At 34.7% G+C, this 20,413-nt stretch overlaps 1 protein-coding gene across 9 annotated transcripts in view; it reads right to left on the minus strand.

Annotated features, from left to right (window-relative positions):
- Positions 1-20,413, minus strand: part of THSD7A (thrombospondin type 1 domain containing 7A) — a 258,813-nt gene that overhangs the window by 33,055 nt on the left and 205,345 nt on the right. For all 9 annotated transcript variants that reach the window (XM_015853613.2, XM_015853618.2, XM_015853619.2 and 6 more), the window contains 3 exons: positions 20,093-20,196; positions 9,558-9,752; positions 6,093-6,356 (listed from right to left, as the gene is read on the minus strand). In XM_015853613.2, coding sequence (XP_015709099.1) covers positions 6,093-6,356; positions 9,558-9,752; positions 20,093-20,196 — 563 coding nt within the window. The remainder of the gene's footprint in view (positions 1-6,092; positions 6,357-9,557; positions 9,753-20,092; positions 20,197-20,413) is intronic.

A 20,413-nucleotide genomic window follows, 5' to 3' on the forward strand; every position in this document is an offset into this window, starting at 1 on the left:
CTGCAAGGTACAGAATGGTACTGGCAAATAACATTCATCTCTTTAGGTCTACTCCTTTTCCCAATGCAGTAGTTTCTCAATTGTTTCAGCTCCTATCAGCTGAACTCCACAAGGCTACAAAATGATCAGTTGTCTACTAAGAATGAGAACATGGCTATTTTATCATGAAAGATTGAATACTGAAACACAATTTAACAAATGCCTTAAAATTCTAAGAGTATGAACAGAATTTGTTATTAAAACGGAATGGCTTACTGCCCCACTGTGACTGGTAACAAAATCTGCACTCCTAGAACGAGTAATTAACAGATGTGCTTGATAATTTCCAATGGGGAACTTTAATTGACTTCACATTTAGCCTAATGACAAAGTAAGTTTGGTAGGTGAGATTCCAATTTTCCCCACACAAACTGTAATCCACAATGTATAAGAACAGACCAACTACTTATATTGAAGAATGCAGACAAAAAGAACGTCATGGAAAGTCTTTACATTTACTCTTTTGTCCTCAGGACAGACGGAATTGTGTCCTTGCTTTCACAAATAAAATGTTATGCTCTATTTCCAAGGAAAAAAAAAAAAAAACTGCAATGACAAAATAATGATTTACGTACTTCAGCATAGTTTGGGGGGGGGGGGTGGGAGTGCTGTTCATTGTTTTGGTAGGTTATTTTGGTTGGTTGGTTGGTTGTTTTTTTCTGTCACAAAATACAAAATTCTAAGATTCTATCTTCCAGGAAAACAACAACAAAAACCCAAACAAACCAAACAAAAACAAACAAACAAATAAAATATCCTCCCCAACACCTGCAAAATAAAGCAAAGCAACCCAAACCCACAGAATCTCACAGTTGTTTGCATTTCAATTGTAACAGGATTTTGCAGGATTACATCTTACAGGATGCAAGTTACAATTGAGAGCATTCTTACCTCTGCCTATCCATGGAAAAATATACTGCACTTCATATGATCATTATTATTTTTTCAGAATTGCTCTTTCAAAACTCTAAAACATGAAGGCAACTGTTAATGCCTAACCAGCATCTCTACCTTCGGTGAACTAAACGCAGGTCTCTGGGTTGATGGGTGACTGCCTCATAATTGCTGTGCTACTGGCAGACCAAACATGCTGGCACTATAATGCAGAGGGCCATGCTAGTAACTGTGGTGTGGGGCAACAGTTAGTACTTATATTCCAAGACATAACAGGACAAACACAGAATCCTATATGTGAAAACAAACAAACAAACAAACAAACAAACAAACAAATAAATCTTAGAAGATTTTTCATATGCTATGAAACTATAAGGACCCTAATAGCAGTTTGAGAACCTAAGCATGCTGCCATATTGGATTAGAAGCTCTTACGGGAAATACATGAATTTTAGCATAAATGCTCAACAGAAAATCTCAATTAAATTTTACCACTCTGGAACTGTACGAGAAGATTTTTAAAAGTCCTGATATGAGTGGATATATCTAGCTGTTGTCTTAGACAACATAGGCGCTGTTATAAACTACAAGATTTTCCTATCACATATATAAGCAATTAAATACAAAATTTTTTGATTCACATGGATATATTCCCAGCAGCTGTTGTAAAACTATTCAGTGATACACAGATATTCCTCACTAATCCCCTGCATAAGCCTTGTAGCCATGGAGGGCTTTGTAGAGTCAGCACAAATCGATGCATCTCATTTAATTAACGCTAAAGGAGGAAATAATCTCTCACTAATAAGGCAGCAGACAAACTATCCTGGACTGGTTGACTGTGCCTAAGGACTTAGCAGTAAACTGACATGAATTAAGAAGGGTAATACGACCTATATAAAAATGCTGCATCTGTTTGCCATGCTACTATGCCTGCTTTTGCTACACACACACAAACGCAAACACTTCTCAGCTTATGTGGGTCATGATTTGTGATCTATGATGGAGGAAAACAAAATATTGTTGAATAAACATTATAGTTCATAAGCATGGCAGTGGCCTGCTTCTGATTCTGTCATTACAAAAAATCCAAGATATGCTTTAAAGGGAACAGAATGTTTTGGTGTTTTTTTTTCAAATACATGAAAGCAAACTACTGGAAGACACCTGTTGTTATTCACAGAGCTCTAGTATAGTAGCAATGACAGGGATAAAGCAATGAAAAACAACCACTGCTTTTCTAATGGAAAAAAAGAACCCCACAAAACCTCACACGTGTGTATCAAGCAAACTGTATTTTTTTTTCCTCCAATGAAATTACCAAAGTAGCAATGAAACAAAGCTGAAATCAAAGTAAGAACAATGTGTATGTCTTCTATTGAAGAGACCAGCTAAACAACAGGTCATTTCAGCTAACAATGCCACATCTGCTGTCAAGATTAGCTTCTGCCCACACACTGCATAACTGATATAACTGAAAAATAACTAATAATATGTACTAATATAGGGGTCTTCCTCATGTTAAACCATTCCTTTAGCTCCTCAGCTTCTGCGAAACTCAATTACTTCTTCCCAAATCTTTTGAAATGAGGTGTATTGAGCAGTAAAAAAAAGCTCTGATGCATTTACTTGCATGTTCTTGTTCATCTTTTCTTTTCTGAAGAAGTCAACTGCCAAAACATAAACAAAGATGCTGTGCATTTCCTTTTTTGCATTGCAGAGCAGGTCTGTCTTCTTATTCTTCACACTCAAAACAGCATGACTTGCAATGCAGACCTATTCATGGCTTCATAAATTTACATGTCAGCACTTTGAGTTTCTTATGTCTTTTTAGTACACCACATGACATATTCCATGATATATTAAAAATATCAGTGTGGAGATAGTTTGTTCCTTTTGTCAGATTTAGATGATGCTGTCAGAGGTGAAGTACAATTATCTCTATATTCTATCTCATTATTTCATAGTTTCATGACATAAAATAAGTTCAAGTAAAAGTTGGGCAACACACAAAGATAATCCTTAAATAATCATCTTGATTTCTTTCTTAATTCAAGCTGATTTGCAACATCTTTTTTCTGATTACATACTGTACTACTTTGAAAAGAAATAATAGATTCATAAGAACTAACAATGTAACTGATTTCTGAACAAAGCAGATAACATAGCAGACAAGCTTTATCTTTCTTTGGACCAGTTATAAAATTAGTGAAAAAATCTGTGCTATCATTTCTGCTGGGAAATAAACAACTTGGTTAGAATTTACAAAAATAACCCAAGCAAGTTTGAGTTATGAGACCTGTCAAGTTTAGCTTGAAAAAATAAAAGTAGATTGATGGGAAGCCACAAGGCACTTTTATTTGCTAGCTGGTGGGATAACCATTGTGATGCCACAGAAGTCCCTTGTTGATCTGGCATAAAATAGCTTTTATGTTTGTTCTTAAAGACAAAAAAACAAAACAAAACAAAACAAAACAAAACAAAACAACACAGAACAATGAAATCTAGAGATGATGTCAAACTAAAGAACTGTCATATACCAAGAGCATGGAAACAAGAGAAACATCTTAAATGTTTGAAAGATATAAAATAAGATTTAATGGGCAAAACAGCAAATTATACATGTTGAGCAAAATAAAACAAATCATTTAAACATAATCCATGAATACAAAGCAGACATTCAGAAAAGGCAGTGTGAAAACACACTGAAATTAGAAACATTGATGTCATTAATCCTAGCCCCTTTGTAACTGTATGCTAAATCTGAAAAATGTGGAATGCCGACAATAATTTAGATAACCCTTAGAAGTAGTATGTAATGTGGTTATGCCCGGTCTCTATCAAGGATTGAGTGTTGTTCTAAAAGAGCTACTGGAAGCTATAATTTTAGTGACATATTCTTTAACATCAGTTTAATTCCTAATCATCAATTTAATATCTCACTTCCTGTGCACCTGAAATACCTGTCAGATATTTTTAGGATGCACAGAGGGCAGTTCAACAGCAATTCAAGTCTCACCTGCCTGTATATCACAAAATGGATAAGATAGATGTTCTCCTTCCTTCAGATGGAACTGATGAGGGAACACACATAAATGCCTTGTGCTTCACTATCAAAAGCACACAATACATCAGGAAAAAATTAAAAATCAAAGAATTAAAAAACAAAAACAACAACAACAACAAAAAAAAACAAAACAATCAACCAAACAAAAAAACAACAAGGAAGAAAAAACCAAAACTACTGCAATAGCAAACAAACTAACAAAAATCAAAACATCAAGGGGTTCTGGCTTTCCATTCCACAATAATCACAGCAATGACACAAAAACATTTCCAGTTTATAAAGAGAGCAAAAAGAGACTTCAGATCTCCAGTCAGAAAAATGGGAAAAATGAGAACTGTACAAAGAAAGAGAAAATACAGCTATGCTTTTTTTTATTTCAGGAAGATTCCCTCTGGAGCCTACTAGTGCTAATGGCATGTAAATGGTAACCCTGGGTATAGCAAATACAATAACAATACATCGTCAGTAGTTTTTTCTTTTTCCACGTATTGTGGTCACTGTGAGTGTAGAGGACATTAATTGATAAAACCCATTAGACTGGAAATTGTCATCATAAAGAGTTATAATAGTGAAGAAAGATGGCTGAGAAAAGGCTTTGTTTCCATTTTTCATTCCTTCTTTTTTACTCTTTGATTCTTGCTAAGGAACTTCTTTAATTTTTATTATTAATGTTAATATTATTATCACTTACATTATTCTAAAGCACATTTTTGAGCTATTTGCTGCCATTAAGGTTACTGAAAAATAGAAACACAGTGAGCTCAAGTTATGTAGTCTGGATTAGCCATACGTCTCACCATCACTCTTGCATGTATTTTTACTTCTCTTTGGGTTTATGAGGCTAGTGCAAAACAGAGAGCAGATATTCAGCTGACTTCCCATTTTGTACCACTGCGGCCAGATACTGAATGTGCACTGCCAGGGTTTCAAAGCAGCTAAGTCCATGCCTGTTCTACATAAAGGAAGAATTTCCACCTCTGTTTGCAAGTTACCTAAAGCATTGCATTACTTACTGTGCATAGCACCTACAATTTGCTCTTGGACACACATCTATTTCCCTCACATTTTCCCTGTTTCCACAAAACCTAATAGTCCACATTCTTCAAGCTAAGAATGATAGCTGACATTAGGCCATCAGCCCCCCTGAATTTCCATAGACTTCCATTCTTTCACTATTTTCCACTTTTCACTGACCAAGGATACTCTACACTCAGTGCTGAAAGAACACTTCTTTCTCACTTGGAATCACATTTAGTTAGAGACAGTCAACAAAGAAATTATATTCTGGGGCCTTCTGAACAGCCCAGATTGTTTCATAGCACCTTTTTACACTTTCCTTACCAATCTTCTGAAGCAGGAGGACACATGACTACAGAAACTTCCATGATGAAAATGAGCACATTTCTAGCTCACTGAAAATCAGAAAGTTCCAGTTTTGAACCTAACATTACAGATGCATCCACTTCAGGAAGGTGAGTGTTCCCTCCAGGAGCAACATGAATACAAGGACTATAAAGCCTTTAAGCAACCTGCATTTCCACATGACAGAATTACACAGAAACAGGGTTATGCGCTGTTGATTTCAGATCAAAGTATATCTATTAAGGAGCTGAGGAAGGTAGGGAGGGTAGAGATAAGGCTATTTCAGGAGATTAAAGGTATCTAAAGATTCTGTGTTTATTCAAATTCATGGTAATTATTTTCATTTTCCTCAAAACAGTCCTGTGTGGTCCCTGTTTAGTTTGAAAGGATCTGACCCTCTGAAGTGTCTTCATTCTCAAATTTGCAAGAACAGTTATCAGGAAAAATATTAAGATTTGTCCTTCATTTCCTAAAATACCTAGTTACTAATTTCCTATTATTAAGTTTCAAATACTACACGGTAGCAGTCATTAAACCAAAGTTTACTGTTTTATGAATCATTGCTGAAATGTCTTTTTAGAAGCATACAAAATGTGCACTGTGTTTGAAGATATCTTGCCATGAAATTCTGCCTAAGCAATAAATATCAATCTGAAAATTCTACATGTACAGATATCAAAAAAATAAAGCAGATATGAGAACAGATGAAAGCAAATAAATCTTTAAATACCATGACTGTTGCATCGTGACGTTTCCACAAGTCGACTATTTTGATCATAGCATGCCATGGCCTGGTAACGATAACCTTGTCCACATTCCTTAATGTCTCCTTGCACCTTCATTCCCAGCAATACTTCCACTTTACCCTCTGGTAAAATACAGTCTGACCAATTTCCCACAGGCTGAGCGCTGTATTTATCACATGGACAAAACTGATTCTCGATCAGAGGATATAACTGAGAATTTTTGCATTTATCTTTTTTCTTACTTTTTCCTGGAAAGAAGAAAAAAATATTTTAGAAAGTTTGTATCAGTTTACATTTCCAAAAAAAATCATTTATCCATCCTTAAGACAAATCGTCCAAGAAAGATAAACCTCATTCCAGTTTGCAAATCTAAGTACTTTAAATTAAATATGCATTCCCAAAATTAGTTAGATTAACTCTTTTCTTTTAGTTTAATCATTTTTGTTTCTTAAGTAAGGAACGTCTAAAGTTTATGCATAGGTAATGCTTTTTAAGATAAAGTCATATATTTGTGTTTACTTTGAATAAATTTTCTTGGGGGTACATTTTGAAAAAGATAGTAATTAAGTGAATATATGATTTTTCCTCTATTTCATAAGCAATGTGCAGTTCAATTAAAAAACAATTCTCTATGGATAAAATTTTTTTAAGCTGAAGAAAGTTGCAAAAGGAAGTAGCATACGGCTTTGGCACAGTAGTACTTTCCTTCGAAATGTAAAAACTCTTTCATTTCACTACCACTTGTCATACATTTACTAATAATTACCTTGTTCTACTCTGTGTACCCATCCTCCCAACTCCCACCCCCTATTAAATTTAATTTTAATGTTCTCTATGGTAAAGTTTGGTCTATTTTCCTTTCCAGATACAACAGCTTATGAAATAAATAGAGAAGTCTTTGCAGAACAGTTTTAAAGGTTCCTGTTGCTTAGATTATACCATAAATTAATAGACTGCAATATTTTTCCTTGCTTTTCAAAAGTACTGGACAGAACTTTGCAGCACCTTTAATAACTATATTTAATTCTGCTTTTGTTTAAACTAAAACCAAGGTACTTCTAGAAAATAATTCCTTCTTCTGAAAACACAACTTTTTATTAAATACACCTCTCTCTTTGAAACCCTCGTCTTCCAATGGATCATTACGAATGTACAGCCAGTTAACCTTCATAGCATCTGTGCAGCACACTGAAATTGAAATAACACCACAGCACACATTGACGCTTTTGCAAGTCTGAAGAGGTAACTTAACACTGGCCATGGAAGTACCTCACAGTGTAGACAGTGTGGTAAGATAATTGATTATTTCTTGCTTTGTTTTTAAAATTGAATGTTAAAAATAATAATAATAATTTACTTTTCCCCCTTATGCAAAAGCAAATCTGGCATAAAGTTCACTGGAGTTGCAAGACAGTCTCAATGAACATTCTTGAAGATCATGAATTATTCACTGTTCACAGATCTTCTGATTTACAGCAGGATGAAGCAACTGATAGGGTTTTTATGCTATCATATTCTTTCTGAAACTGCTAATGGGCACCCCCCTTAGCTAGCTTTCCTCCTCCACAGACAACACAGACTAATTGGCAAATAGTGCTGTGACACAAGCCAAGTCATACACTTGAGGTTCCAGTTATAATTTGAAAACAGGATTTTTTTTTCTCTCTTGATTTCATGCAGAAGTAAAAGAGCAGGTCTAAAATAAAATTGAAGATAAAGTGTTTTTTCAAAGTGGCAGTGTGTCTATCACATGGAGTCAGTAAAAGTTTCTGGAAAAGGATTAAACATCACTGGAAAAACATTTTTGTTCTATTAAGCACAACCTCAAGAAATTTCAAAGGACACCATTGCCTCAAACAAAAAGTAACAAAACACTGCAAGATAGAATGTCTGTAATAAATAGAAAAATCACTCAAAAAGTGTATTCTTGGTAGTGGCAAAAATAAGGCAGAAATTTAAGTAGTTTATTACCTTTTGCAGTGAATTCAGCTACTGGGTGAAGGCAACAGAAGTGAGAACATAAAGAACTCTAAAGAAAAAATATTCAGCTAGGGGAAGGACTGGCTTAATCATAAATTTAACATTCAAGAGTGCAGCTAAGAAGTCAAAAAAAAAAAAAAAAAAAAAAAGAAAATGCATCTCTGTATCAAGAGGCTAAAAAGCATTCATTCTACTGCTGCAGCATTTCTATGGCAACAAAACATCATCCAAGAGGTAGTGTAGCCAAGACAAGAAGAAAGAGTACCTGATCTTGTTAAGAATAAATGATTGCTCTTACCAGCCTGAAATATATGACAAAAAAAGTCAAATCTGGGTCTTCACAAGATTTTCTAAGAGAAGATCCAGCAAAATTTCAGCAAATGTTTTACTTTTCCAATTACAGTTCTGCATGAAGAACCAAAACTCCAAAAAGCAGACCTAATCCAAGCTGGTGAAAACTCGATCTGGTTAGACAGTACTCTCAAGATATAGTTTGCTTCTATAATTATGGGTGCTGAAGAATGAAAGCAAATTGCAAACCTGCTCCCCAAACTCTTTGCTTACACAATACATGTAAATCAAGTGCAAATAACTGAAAAGGCCTACTGCCACTCTATTTTTCATCATCAGTTTTTCTCCAGTGAAAAAATACTGAGAGAGCTGGAATTGTTCAAGCCTAGGGAAAATAAAGCTAACTGGGAATATTATCAGTGTTTATAAATACCTGAATATTAGGTGTAAATAGGATGGAGTTAGGCTCTTTTCAGTGATGCTCAGGGCAAGGACAAGAGGGAATGGGTACAAACTGGATCACACACTGGATCACTTGACCATCAGGAAGCACTTCTACACTGTGCTGTAGTAAAGTGGGTGGAGCTCTGGCGCAGGTTGCATAGGGAGGCTGTAGAATTTACCTTCCTTGGAGGTTTATACTCAGAAGTTGCCTTTATGTTGCCCTGGGTAAGCGATTCTAAGTGACCTTGCTTGAGAGGAGGTTTGGACAAGGGACCTACAGAAGCCACCTCCACCTACAACTATTCTGTAATTGTTTGAACCTTCCTGACCACTTTGTGCAAAGAGGCAGGCTGTAGAATCAGAGTGCAGCATAAACAAGGTACAAAAACTTGTTAAATAACAGACAATTGTGCCTCTTCTGGTGTAAAGATAATGGAGGGCTTATCAAAAATACAGGCCATACAGTTTTTTATTTCTTTGGACTCGTGTTGTCGGTTTATTATTATTTTTCACCTCCCTACAGATAATGCTGATTTACCTTTCAGAAAAATAAATGGTCTGCTTTGCACTTCTCTATCTGAAATGCATAAAGAAGAAACGCCTCCTTCCTGTGTTATCCTTACTTCTCTCTAGCCACTTCCCTATGTTCAAGAGTCATAAGGCAGCCTCAATGCAAAGCATGCATTAATCAAAACAGTTAATAAAAGATGTATTATCTTCCTTGTTCCTCTTACCAATAAGAGTGCGTTTTCTTGATCTAACCCCTCCACAGTCCCCATTGCAGGAAGAAAACTTCGACCAGTTTGTAAATTGACAATCATCTTGGCAGGGAATCTGACATGTCTGTGTTAAAGATGGTAAAGGGCCAGCATACTTAAGGCACTCGCTGATGTCAGCCTGTCCTCCGTCTTGTCTGCGACAAGTAATTGCTGGAAACAAAGAAAAGAATTGGATTTAGTTTGGCAGTCTTTCACAAACATCTATAATTTACTAAGTCAACAGCACACTACCACAAAATCACACTGAAATCCCAGAATATCTGCGCAACAAACAAACATTTGTAATCAGTTATATCTTAAATGAATACCTAAGATCTTTCTGAATGACTCTATTGAGATTCTCTTTCGGTTACCATTTGTTTATCAGTACACAGCAGGAAAAAAAAAATCTCATTGACAACTGTAAATATTATGTTATCCATGTTATCACCGTGTTCTCCATATCTGTTATACTGATTTTCACAGTATCATTACATTAATCCTACAGAGAAAAGCTATAACTCCGACATTAAAAAACTTGCAGTACCATCTTCAGTAGCTTTGTGGCACATAAGAAACAAAACTGTATCAAAAGCACATATTTTAAAAAGGAAAGACATAATATTTAGAAATGCATTCTGGATAATACTTTGCCACTTGCAACAGTATTACTGCCCAAACAATTTTTCATTTTTGAAAGACTGAAAGACAAATTGTATTTGCTTTCGGTGAAGTACCAATAAACAGGGATGTAATTTTTTATAAAAGGACAGCTACAACCTAAAAACATTTACAAAATAAGAAAAAGAAAAGAAAAGAAAACAAAACAAAACAAAAAAAAAAACCCATAAGGATTTGAAAAGAATGGGGCTGCCCCATTGACACAGTCTTTAACAGTATTCTATTGCTGCTCCTCATGGATAAATTGTTATTGTTGTTTTGTTGTTGTTGTTGTTTTTTAACATTGTTGCTTATCTATTATTCTAACCTAAGCCTATGTAAATCTTATTTCTTAGCCCCAAACAACATAAAAGTTATTTTGCAGTAACAAGATTGAAAACTTCCAGTTGTTCACACAAGAGAATCATATTTATGCTTCTTCACATTTCACAGCACACAGCATATGCAGTATCTCATAATGACTGTAAAAGTAATTTGGATCACCAATTGCTGCAGCAACACTACATCCAAACAGAATATATCATTCTCTAAACATATGAAGGAATATCATGATTTATTTTACACTCTGCTCCATAATTTAAACATAGTACTTCAATTGTGCTGTCAGTAATTGTTTTACTCATATGCAAATTAAAAAAAAAAGCAAATTTTTCCATCCGAAGTATTATGGTATAATCATGTTCAACTGTTGGAGAAAAAATGGGCTTGAAAGCAAGTTTTCAAAATAAAACAGAAAATTGACTATAAATTATTTTACATTCCAAACAAACAAACAAAAAAAGAACACTTGAAGAAGCAACGGCTTTGTTTGTTTGTTTTTTAAGACTGTTGCAAGGTAATTTCAAAGGTTTTTTGACATGCACAAGCCTCCCTGCCCTTTTATTTCATTATATAAGTTTTTGGTTTTTTTTTCTATTTACAGTTATAAATTAAATTTTTACTTCATGATGATTGTAGTAAGCTGGACATGATGATGCAAATGGTCTCTTCCAAACCCACGTGTCTGTTAAAACATCCAAAGGTCCTGAGTGAATTGCTTTTGCCACATTTTTGCGCTAAAACACTGAAAGGGAGGGAGGTTTGTTTTCCCAGAGATGCTAAGGAAACTATTTCCATGATCCTTGACTGCCCTTTGGTTCAGTGCTGCCAGTACTGTTTGCTATAGGTTCAGTATGGCATTAAGTTGTGCTTACTGGGGGATCGACCAGCTGTACATTGTCTAATACAATTAATCTGTCAAATCCGGTTATTATTGGTGGATTTATACAAAGAAACCACCTCCTTTTTTTTTTTTTTTTTTTTTTTTTTTTTTTGTAGTGACGTAGTGATTCAAAGAGAAAAAGTATCTAAAAATTGAAAATCCATACAACTATTTTAATGATGTGTGAATGGTACACAACACAGGATTTCTACAGTTAGGCAAACAGTATGGAAAACCATAATGAATGCAATAATGCAGGTCTGCACTATGATTTTGGATTCTTGTGAAATAATGTGTAGCAGATATCCCAAGGTAAGATATTTCAGAGAAGTTCTACTGTGCGGAAATTCTTTGAGGTCAAACCTAAGTCCTGTCTTGTGTTTATCCTTGGCATGTGTGCCCATCACTGAAACTAATAGCATTAACTTCACTTCATTCTCTGAGAGGCATAGGCCACCATTTATAGTAATCAAAACTATACTTACAAAAGGACTAAAATATAGTTCACTGATTAATTCAATAACTTTTAATAATCAACCTCTAAAGATTAACAGCCATTTTAGATACTGTCTCTCCATCTAATTCTTTGATAGGCCATAAACATTTTCGGTAGAAGAACATACTTCTTTACAAGCTGAACAGAGTATTTCTAAAGCCAATATTCTTCTTGATTATTAAACATTACTCTGGGGTAGGTATTCAGTCTGCTATAAATTTTCTTCAGAAACATATTAATGCATCTAATTTACTTCAAGCAGACCCAGATGAGAAGTTCCACTGGGGATTAACTCCAAGTAGGTGTTGTGTTTTTTTTCAGATTAACTGTCAGTTCCACTGTACCAATCAAAGAAGGAAAACTCTTCATTCTTGAGACCTAAATATTTCACCTTAATAACAACACAAATTAAAGGACAGCTTGGCATTCCAAATCAATTCCTGAATCTTAATTTTCAGAGAGCCTGTCCATAACTATTCATATTACTTCTATTTGACATGACCTGGATACATTTTACCATTATTATTCTACAGATTCAGGTATCTACTTGAAAGGTTTATAATTCCTTGTGACAGTTAGAAGAGCAGGTATTTTTCCATTATTTAAAGTAGGGATTTTGACGACTGTATACATACCATTAATACATTATTTTTGGCCAGGAATCCATAATGTCCTTATTTTTAATGTAGATATTAAGAATACAATCTACTTTTTCAACACACAGGCTAATTTGGGCAAACCCTGACCCTGCATCTTTGAACAAATTCGTGGTTCTTTAGTTATATTGACTAAATGTCACTGAGATCAATGGTTAACTTACTATACAGGGCAATGTCTTCAACTTCTATGAAGCTATGCAGTGTCAAACTAATTATTTGGCCTATACAACCATGTCACATTTATTACAGACATTAGCAGTAAGTGGAAATAGTGTGGCTCTTCTATTACTGAATTGAGAGCAGGTAATTGTTAAGTGAAAGCATAAAGCAGGAGTCTGGCTAATAGAAAAATCAAATTTAACAAGGAAACTATTCACTTAGGGCATTGTTTTGGCATTTAACAATTATAATCTCACAGAAGAAATGTGTGAAGTAAACATCAGTTTAAATTTTCTAGACAAGGAATTTTGACATAATTAAAACTTCATCTGATAGCACTGTTACCAGTAAGCCATGGGGGATGACAGGCTAATAACAAATTTGTTGGTGGCATAATCAAACACTAAGAGTGTATTTGAAAAAGTCTTCCTATGAGTGGATTTTTATAAGAATCTTTCCAGCATTGCTACTATCATCATGATTTCACTGAAGTGTGGGATTTATTGACCTCAAACAGACCTAGAAATTACACTGTTTTACAAATGGGAGTGCTCTAATATCGTCTGCTTTACTCGTGCTACTATTTTTTAATTTGTTAAATATTTAGTAGTAAAATCATTGTTTGATTTCTGGAAAAGCAAAAAAAAAAATGATTCCAGCAATTACTAACATTTCTTAGAACTACAATCAATGCTGCCTAGGCTACAACTTTATCATTGTTTCTATTTCTGTGGGATATGTCAGAATAGACACTTCATGATGAAATATTTCTATCATGACATACATTAAGCAGGAGTATGTTCCAGTAATATTGGGAAAATGGAAGCCCAAGAGTATTTTATGTGACAAAGAGTAACAATGTATTACTTCTAAATCTTTTCAGGGGATTGTCTGGAGATCTGGGGTCTTGTTTTGGCAATAAACCATTAATTTCTCACAGCAATAGTAGCTTTGAGCACTACTGTCCAAATTCTCCTGTATGAAAACTGAAGCTGCCCATTGTTACCTGCAGTGACTTTTCAGTCATGAGAACTAGATGATAGGGCACTGTTATCTGACATATCTCGCTGGAGTAAATATAATAGTTTGTAGCTCCATGAAAGAGCAGCAGTCCTTTGTCATTTTGTCTCTTTTATTGTGCTTTTGATGAGGGTACAAAATAGCCACAAGAGTAAATGCCCCCTCCAAGTAACCAATGCCCAGAGAGGGAGGCTGCTGTCACTGCTTATCTACAATGAGAGGAAAATGCTTTTGACCGTCAGTTCTACCTCTGAGCCTCCTCATGGCTCAAACAAGTCTGCAAGGCCAATTACATGCTTGCAGCAACCCTGGGAAGTTTCCTCTAGTTCTCCCACTCCACAGTCTTTCAAATAACTATTTACATGCTATGAATGAAGAATGGTAAGACCTCAGGATCAGACCTTTAATAATCACTGGCCAATTCCCAGTGACATCAAGTACAGCCCTTCTGAGATATTCTGTCTGACAGTAAGCTTACTAAAGATTCTGCGTAAGTTTTATAAATAACCTTCTTCTAGCTACTAGAGAATCTGCTGACAGATTTCACAATTTTCATCCCATTTTTCCTACAAAACTCCGAGGAAGATTTATGGTGGCAAGGACTGCAGGCTACACATCCTTTTGCAAATCTCTTTTCAGTCACCAGGGTAGCCCAGTGCATCCATCCATACACATCTTGATGCGATTAGGCTATCACAGTTTGGGCATAAGAGATGTATCTGCTATGTGTCCTCTTCACTAGCACTGGGATGTGATCCAACAAGTCCTGCTTAAATCTGCAAAGACTACTGGCAAAACAGTCCTTTTTAGCAAGCAAGTTCCTTGGACTTTCTTATACAGTTCAAAAGGGATTTGAACAATATTTCCAAGTTCCTTCAGAACTGAGGAGCTGACGTTTGTCAACATATTAAGATTCAAATATAGAATAATGTAAAACCGCTTCAGTTGTTCATAATTTTGAACTACATATGCTAATAAAGCTCACTGAATAGATCTCTGCTTTGAAGTTATCTATGTGCTAATAAATGTCAGACATAAGAATTACAAAGCAGTCTCCTTAGCACACCCTAACTGAGCAGGTTTCTCTTCTGTTCCTCAGTACATTTTATAGCCTGTATCACCATAAAATACTAGAAGCCTGATTTCATAAAGCATTTGTTCTAATGTTCCAGATTCTGTATTTTTTATCTGCTAACACTCTGTGTTCCTCCTTCTATGTTTCATATGACATATCAAGACATCTGATTAGTTTACTATTGTTAAATGAGAAACAGCACATGATAATAAACATTACATAAATGCTGCTGCAGTAAAATATGGCTTTTCTTGTGCTCATCCGTAAGAAAGAGGAACTTTCAGACTCACTGTTGCCTTCATATCACCCACACATGACTATTTTGAACATGAGAAAGTTGAAGTCTTAAGTTACTATGATTATGAAATACATTCTTGCTCTACTTACCCACTGTTAGATGACATTTAACTAGTGATATGACTGTAAATCTTCATTCATCATAAAAACTAAACACAATTATCATGCCTATCTACCTTGTTCAAGTAGGTTTATGACTATAACAATGAATATGTTTCTCAGGTATTAAGTGCTAGGTTACTATCTTGAAATAAATAGTTTCCCATGATATGCATGTATATTTCTAGATGGAATTTATTAAAATAATAATAATAGTAATAATAATAATAATAATAATAATAATAATTCTTTTCTTCTCTTTCCTCTGCACTGACCTAGCTTCTAATTTTGTGACATGTTCATTTAAACTGATATGACTTGTAACAAATCCTTCATTATATAAGGCAGCTAGAAACAGAGCTGTCTTTAACAATGAATCACAAATCTAAATTTTATGGTTCGATCAATTCTCTCTTCTGCCAAGCAAGACCAATGTGACAAAAAGGTTGAAGAATGGAAATGTGAATAGCAAAGATGTGATATAAAGCAATGCATGCATATTCTACAGCTTTATTCACACTTGAGTTTAGACACTCAAGCAGTTGTTTTTAATGATTTCTAACTTTTAGTTTTTCTTTCAGATGTAATTATATTTCTAACTAAAATACGAATGGTTCAGTGCTTTGTTGAATATTAAGTACTGATAAAAGCATAGATACCTTCCTATTATTTTCTTATTTAACACATCTATTGTTCCCATACATGTTATAGCACTGCTGTGTAGACAATCAAATCAGAACCAGGATAGAGAAAATGGCACCCACTGACATTCATTAATACTTGCTGAACAATTCTGGAGATCAAACAGCAGATGTGAACAAAGTACAGTGGTGAGTGGTGCATTTCAGCTGTGGTGACAGCAATGTAAAAGACAAGCCAGGTTCCAGAAATCCATGCACAGCTGCCATGTCACAAAATGAAGAGCATCTTCATCAGCTCACCTGCATGAATCAGCTAATAGTGGTGCTTATTTTGAGAAAAAACATTTTGTAGCTGGCAATTTCCTTTAACAAACAGTGTTATTGAGCTCTGTGTAGCTGTTGGAGTTTCCATGGGAAGAAATAGGAGGCACTACTTTTGGAGCAATCTACAAACTAGAAATGAACATGTATTTTTATGTTTTTACAAGCATCAGAAATTTCAGTGAGAACTCTTTTTCAATTGAAAAAGAAATTCTGCTATGTCTGCATACTCAAAATATAGTAAATGTTTGTACAGAAATCAGCAACAATTGCTTAAGTATATGTTAAAATATCTGTATTCCAGTATTATACAATAAATGAAGTATCAAAATGTTATGCCAAATAGATTTCATATTTCAGTGTTTAGCGTTTCCTAATTTTGGGGTGGATAAAGAGACTTCCATGGCTTTTTCTGAATCTGTATTTAAAATAAAATAAAATAAAATAAAATAAAATAAAATAAAATAAAATAAAATAAAATAAAATAAAATAAAATAAAATAAAATAAAATAAAAATAAAAAACAGCCTTTAAATAAATGATGTACAGAACTTTTAACAACATGGTATCATGTAAAGTTTTCTGTAGCTTATAGAAACATTATTTATGAGAAGCCAAGTATTCAGGAAGAAGCTAAGAATAAGAAAGGAGAGAAGACAAAACTTCTTCCAGAGTCTTCCTTGAGATTCAGATACTGGTAAAATCTCTGTAATGCTATCTGGGGCAGAACTCAATCAGCATTGCATCCAGGTCAGCCTCCCTTCTGTGAGAGCACTGCATTAAATCCTCTCTTGCACGGGGTGGGGGAGGTGGGGGGGTGGGTGGGGGAGGAGAGGGGGGAGGGAGACATAGGGAGGAACAGGGTAATGGGTACCACTAAAAATTCATACTTAGCTATTTTCATGGCAGAAATTAGTAGGAGGGAAGAGCTTATATGTTAATACCCTGTGTTAGAGACATTTTATATAAAACTTTTCAAACAAACTATCCACATTCAAAAAGCAAATTTTCTGAAATACAAACTAAATACATCAATATTATAGTGAACTGCAGAATTATATTTTCCAAAGTTAATGTTACTTCTGCGCAAATCTTCAGCTTTTACTTCCAAGTCATATTCGCTGTAAAGTCATTGAATAAATCAGGATATATCTTACTTATCCCAACCTAAACAGAAACTGTACTAGTTTTATTTAGCCTTTATAGAATGTCAATTTAGACTATTCAGCACATTGGTTGGTATTAAAACACTGAGATAAATATGACATAATGTTTTCTAAATTTAACATTCATAATAATTTTGTCACTTATATCAGTGGGAAAAATACTGGGCTAAAAAAGACTCTGGCATTAATGCTAGTAAATTTAACCACAACAGCCCAGAAGATATTTAGATAGTTGGACTGTGACAGAAAGAATCATTGATAAATGAACTCACCTTCCTTCATAAATTTTATAATAACTTTTGTACACTTTCTAGACTTAAAATAAAAATAATAATAATTAAAACAAAACAAAACAAAAAACAAAAACCAAAAAAAAACAAAAACAAAAAAACAAACAAAACAAAAAACAAACAAAAAAAAAAACAGAAGAAAAATATTTCCTCCTAACCTCAGGAACAATTACAGAATTCTACAAAAGACACCAACTCCCTTCAGGGTTAGCTGCTCCCAGGTTTCTTAATTAAGGATGCTCATCCTACACACCATCCCATAATACTAGAGAGTTATCCCATTATATCTCCTTGTAGGAATAAGACACCTGTGTGTCTTATGTGTTATACTTTCTAAGATCAAATTCTAGCAACTCTGCGAAGTACCAGAGGGAAATACTGTCAAGCTGTTTCAACAGCTTTAAAAACTGCATGCCCATTAATTCAAAAATACATATTGTTCAGTATGTGTACACTGTACATGAATGAATTGGAACATAAAACCAAACAAGCAAATAAACAACAACAAAAACTCAACAACCACCAACTAAACAATATCAACAACACAAAAAAAAAAAAAAAAAATCCATCTTGAAACTCAAGACATGTACGAATAATAGAGTCCAATTAGCTGCCTTTCATTACTAACAAGTTTGAGTCCAAGCGGTCAGATTTAGGTACTACAACACAACTATAAACTTCTAGAGAAGCCCTCACAGACTACATTAGTTACAGAACTCTGAAAGAATTACCACAGTCAGAAGACATTCATCTTGGCAATATAGGCAAAACATTCATGTTTTGTTTTGTGGTAAGCTCTAAATTGATCTCCAATAACACCTTCTGAGTAATCGATAGAAGTTACTAGCTTAAGATTCACTCTCTGACTTTTTTACTATACCATAACTTCCTTCAGTACTTCAAGGAAATTAATGACCATTATATTTCAGTTCTACAGTTAACAATGCCCTTGATTAGGAATTCTACAATCTGCTGAGCAAATGTTGTTTTAACAGGTAGAAGTTTACACTCAGCAAAGGAAAAGAAAAATCATTCCTGAAATTCAGGGTTGACTAGTAGTTCAAAGCAATTCAATTACTGTAACACAGTAAGTGGGAACTGTAATTACTTTCAGACTGAGTTTATTTAATACACCTAAAAGCATCTCCTTACTATAGTCACACATAAACAATTCTGATAAATACACATTTTCTTCTATGTAGATGGGTGACCATAAAGCTGGATTTGGCTATTAAAATTATATTGAACCAAATGCAAATGGTAGAAAAAATGTCAGGGTCACTGGACTGAAAGGATCAGTAGATTTGAAACCCAACTCGCAGCTGTTCAAGAGAGCGAAACATTAGTGGTCAACATCTTTAACAATCTACACTGAAAGCACCCTCAGCAAAATTGAGGACAACGGCTTGAGAGAAGTAGTCAGCACCTAAATGAAGAGTTAGGCTACTGCTCAGAGGACCTTGACTACCTTGAGAAATAGGATGGTAGAAACCACATGAACTTCAATGGTGTTAAGTCCTACACCTATTGTGCTCTCATTGCCCTCAACAGCTACAATCTTTATGCTCTATTGGAAGGTATAAAAAGGTGAGATTCAGACTCCTCCTAGGGGTATAAAGTGAAAGAATAAGGAGTCACAGATGCAAATTGTGGAAGGGGAAATTTTTGATTAGTTATTAGGAAAATAACTTATTTTCTTATAGGCTCATAAGCAAACAAGAAATGTAGCAAGTACCTAGAGAAATTGTTTGATCTCCATCGCTGGAGATACTCAGAATTCAATGGGACATGATTCTTCCCAATCTGGTCCAGCCAGGGTGAGATCTGAGTTTAAAACTGACCCTGGTCTGAGGGGTCCAAAACCCTGGTCTTCCAGTCCAAAATTACTGTAGGGTTCTCCCATCCCTACCATCTTTGAAAAACACTTGCAAGAAACAAAAGTTTTACATCTGGTCTTGTGGATACACTCCTAAACATGTCTTCATAACAATGTTAGCTGAAAAATGTCCTATTTTCACAGGTGAATTTGCACAAGTTTTGTCATAAAAAGAAGAATTTAAAATGAACTCGCTTTCCTTTTAAATTCTTCTTGACAAAATACTTTCCACAAGCACCCCTGCAAAACTTATTTCAGGTAACTATGTTGAAATAAACTTAAGAAATAATAATAACATGAGTTATCCACTGGTACAGAATCTATATTTAAAAATAAATTAAATTTGATATTTTACGAATTAAGCATTTGCCAAATGGCAGTTAGAATGCACGCTACTATATCAGCATTCAGTATTTTCCTCTGCTGATCCCCAGAAATCAAATTATTGTTAATCTACAATGACTGAATTTTATGGCATTTTCCACCCCAGTACAGCTGCAGACTTCTGAGGAATAAATGAAAGGTTCTAACCTCTTGCTTGCAACCCAGGTCCACAAGTCTCATGTGCTCCTGGACTGTCTTGGCGCACATGCCATGGTACTAGCTGGCATCTGCGCCACTTGTGGGTCTTCCACCTGAAATAAATGGAAATACAGAGAAGGAAAAATAGAGAAGAAATTTTTAGTATGAGGCCATGTCACTAAATTACCCAGTCTATCACTCATAAGCAAGTTTACTTCTAATTAGCAAATAATCATGAACTAGCCCAGGTAAAATTTGGTACTGAAAATACTAAATAGATGAGGAACAGACAGTGTTTTAAAAGATATTCCTCTGACTCTGGTACTGACA

Source organism: Coturnix japonica, chromosome 2 (genome assembly GCF_001577835.2).
Source record: "Coturnix japonica isolate 7356 chromosome 2, Coturnix japonica 2.1, whole genome shotgun sequence".
NCBI classification, from domain to species: Eukaryota; Metazoa; Chordata; class Aves; order Galliformes; family Phasianidae; genus Coturnix; species Coturnix japonica.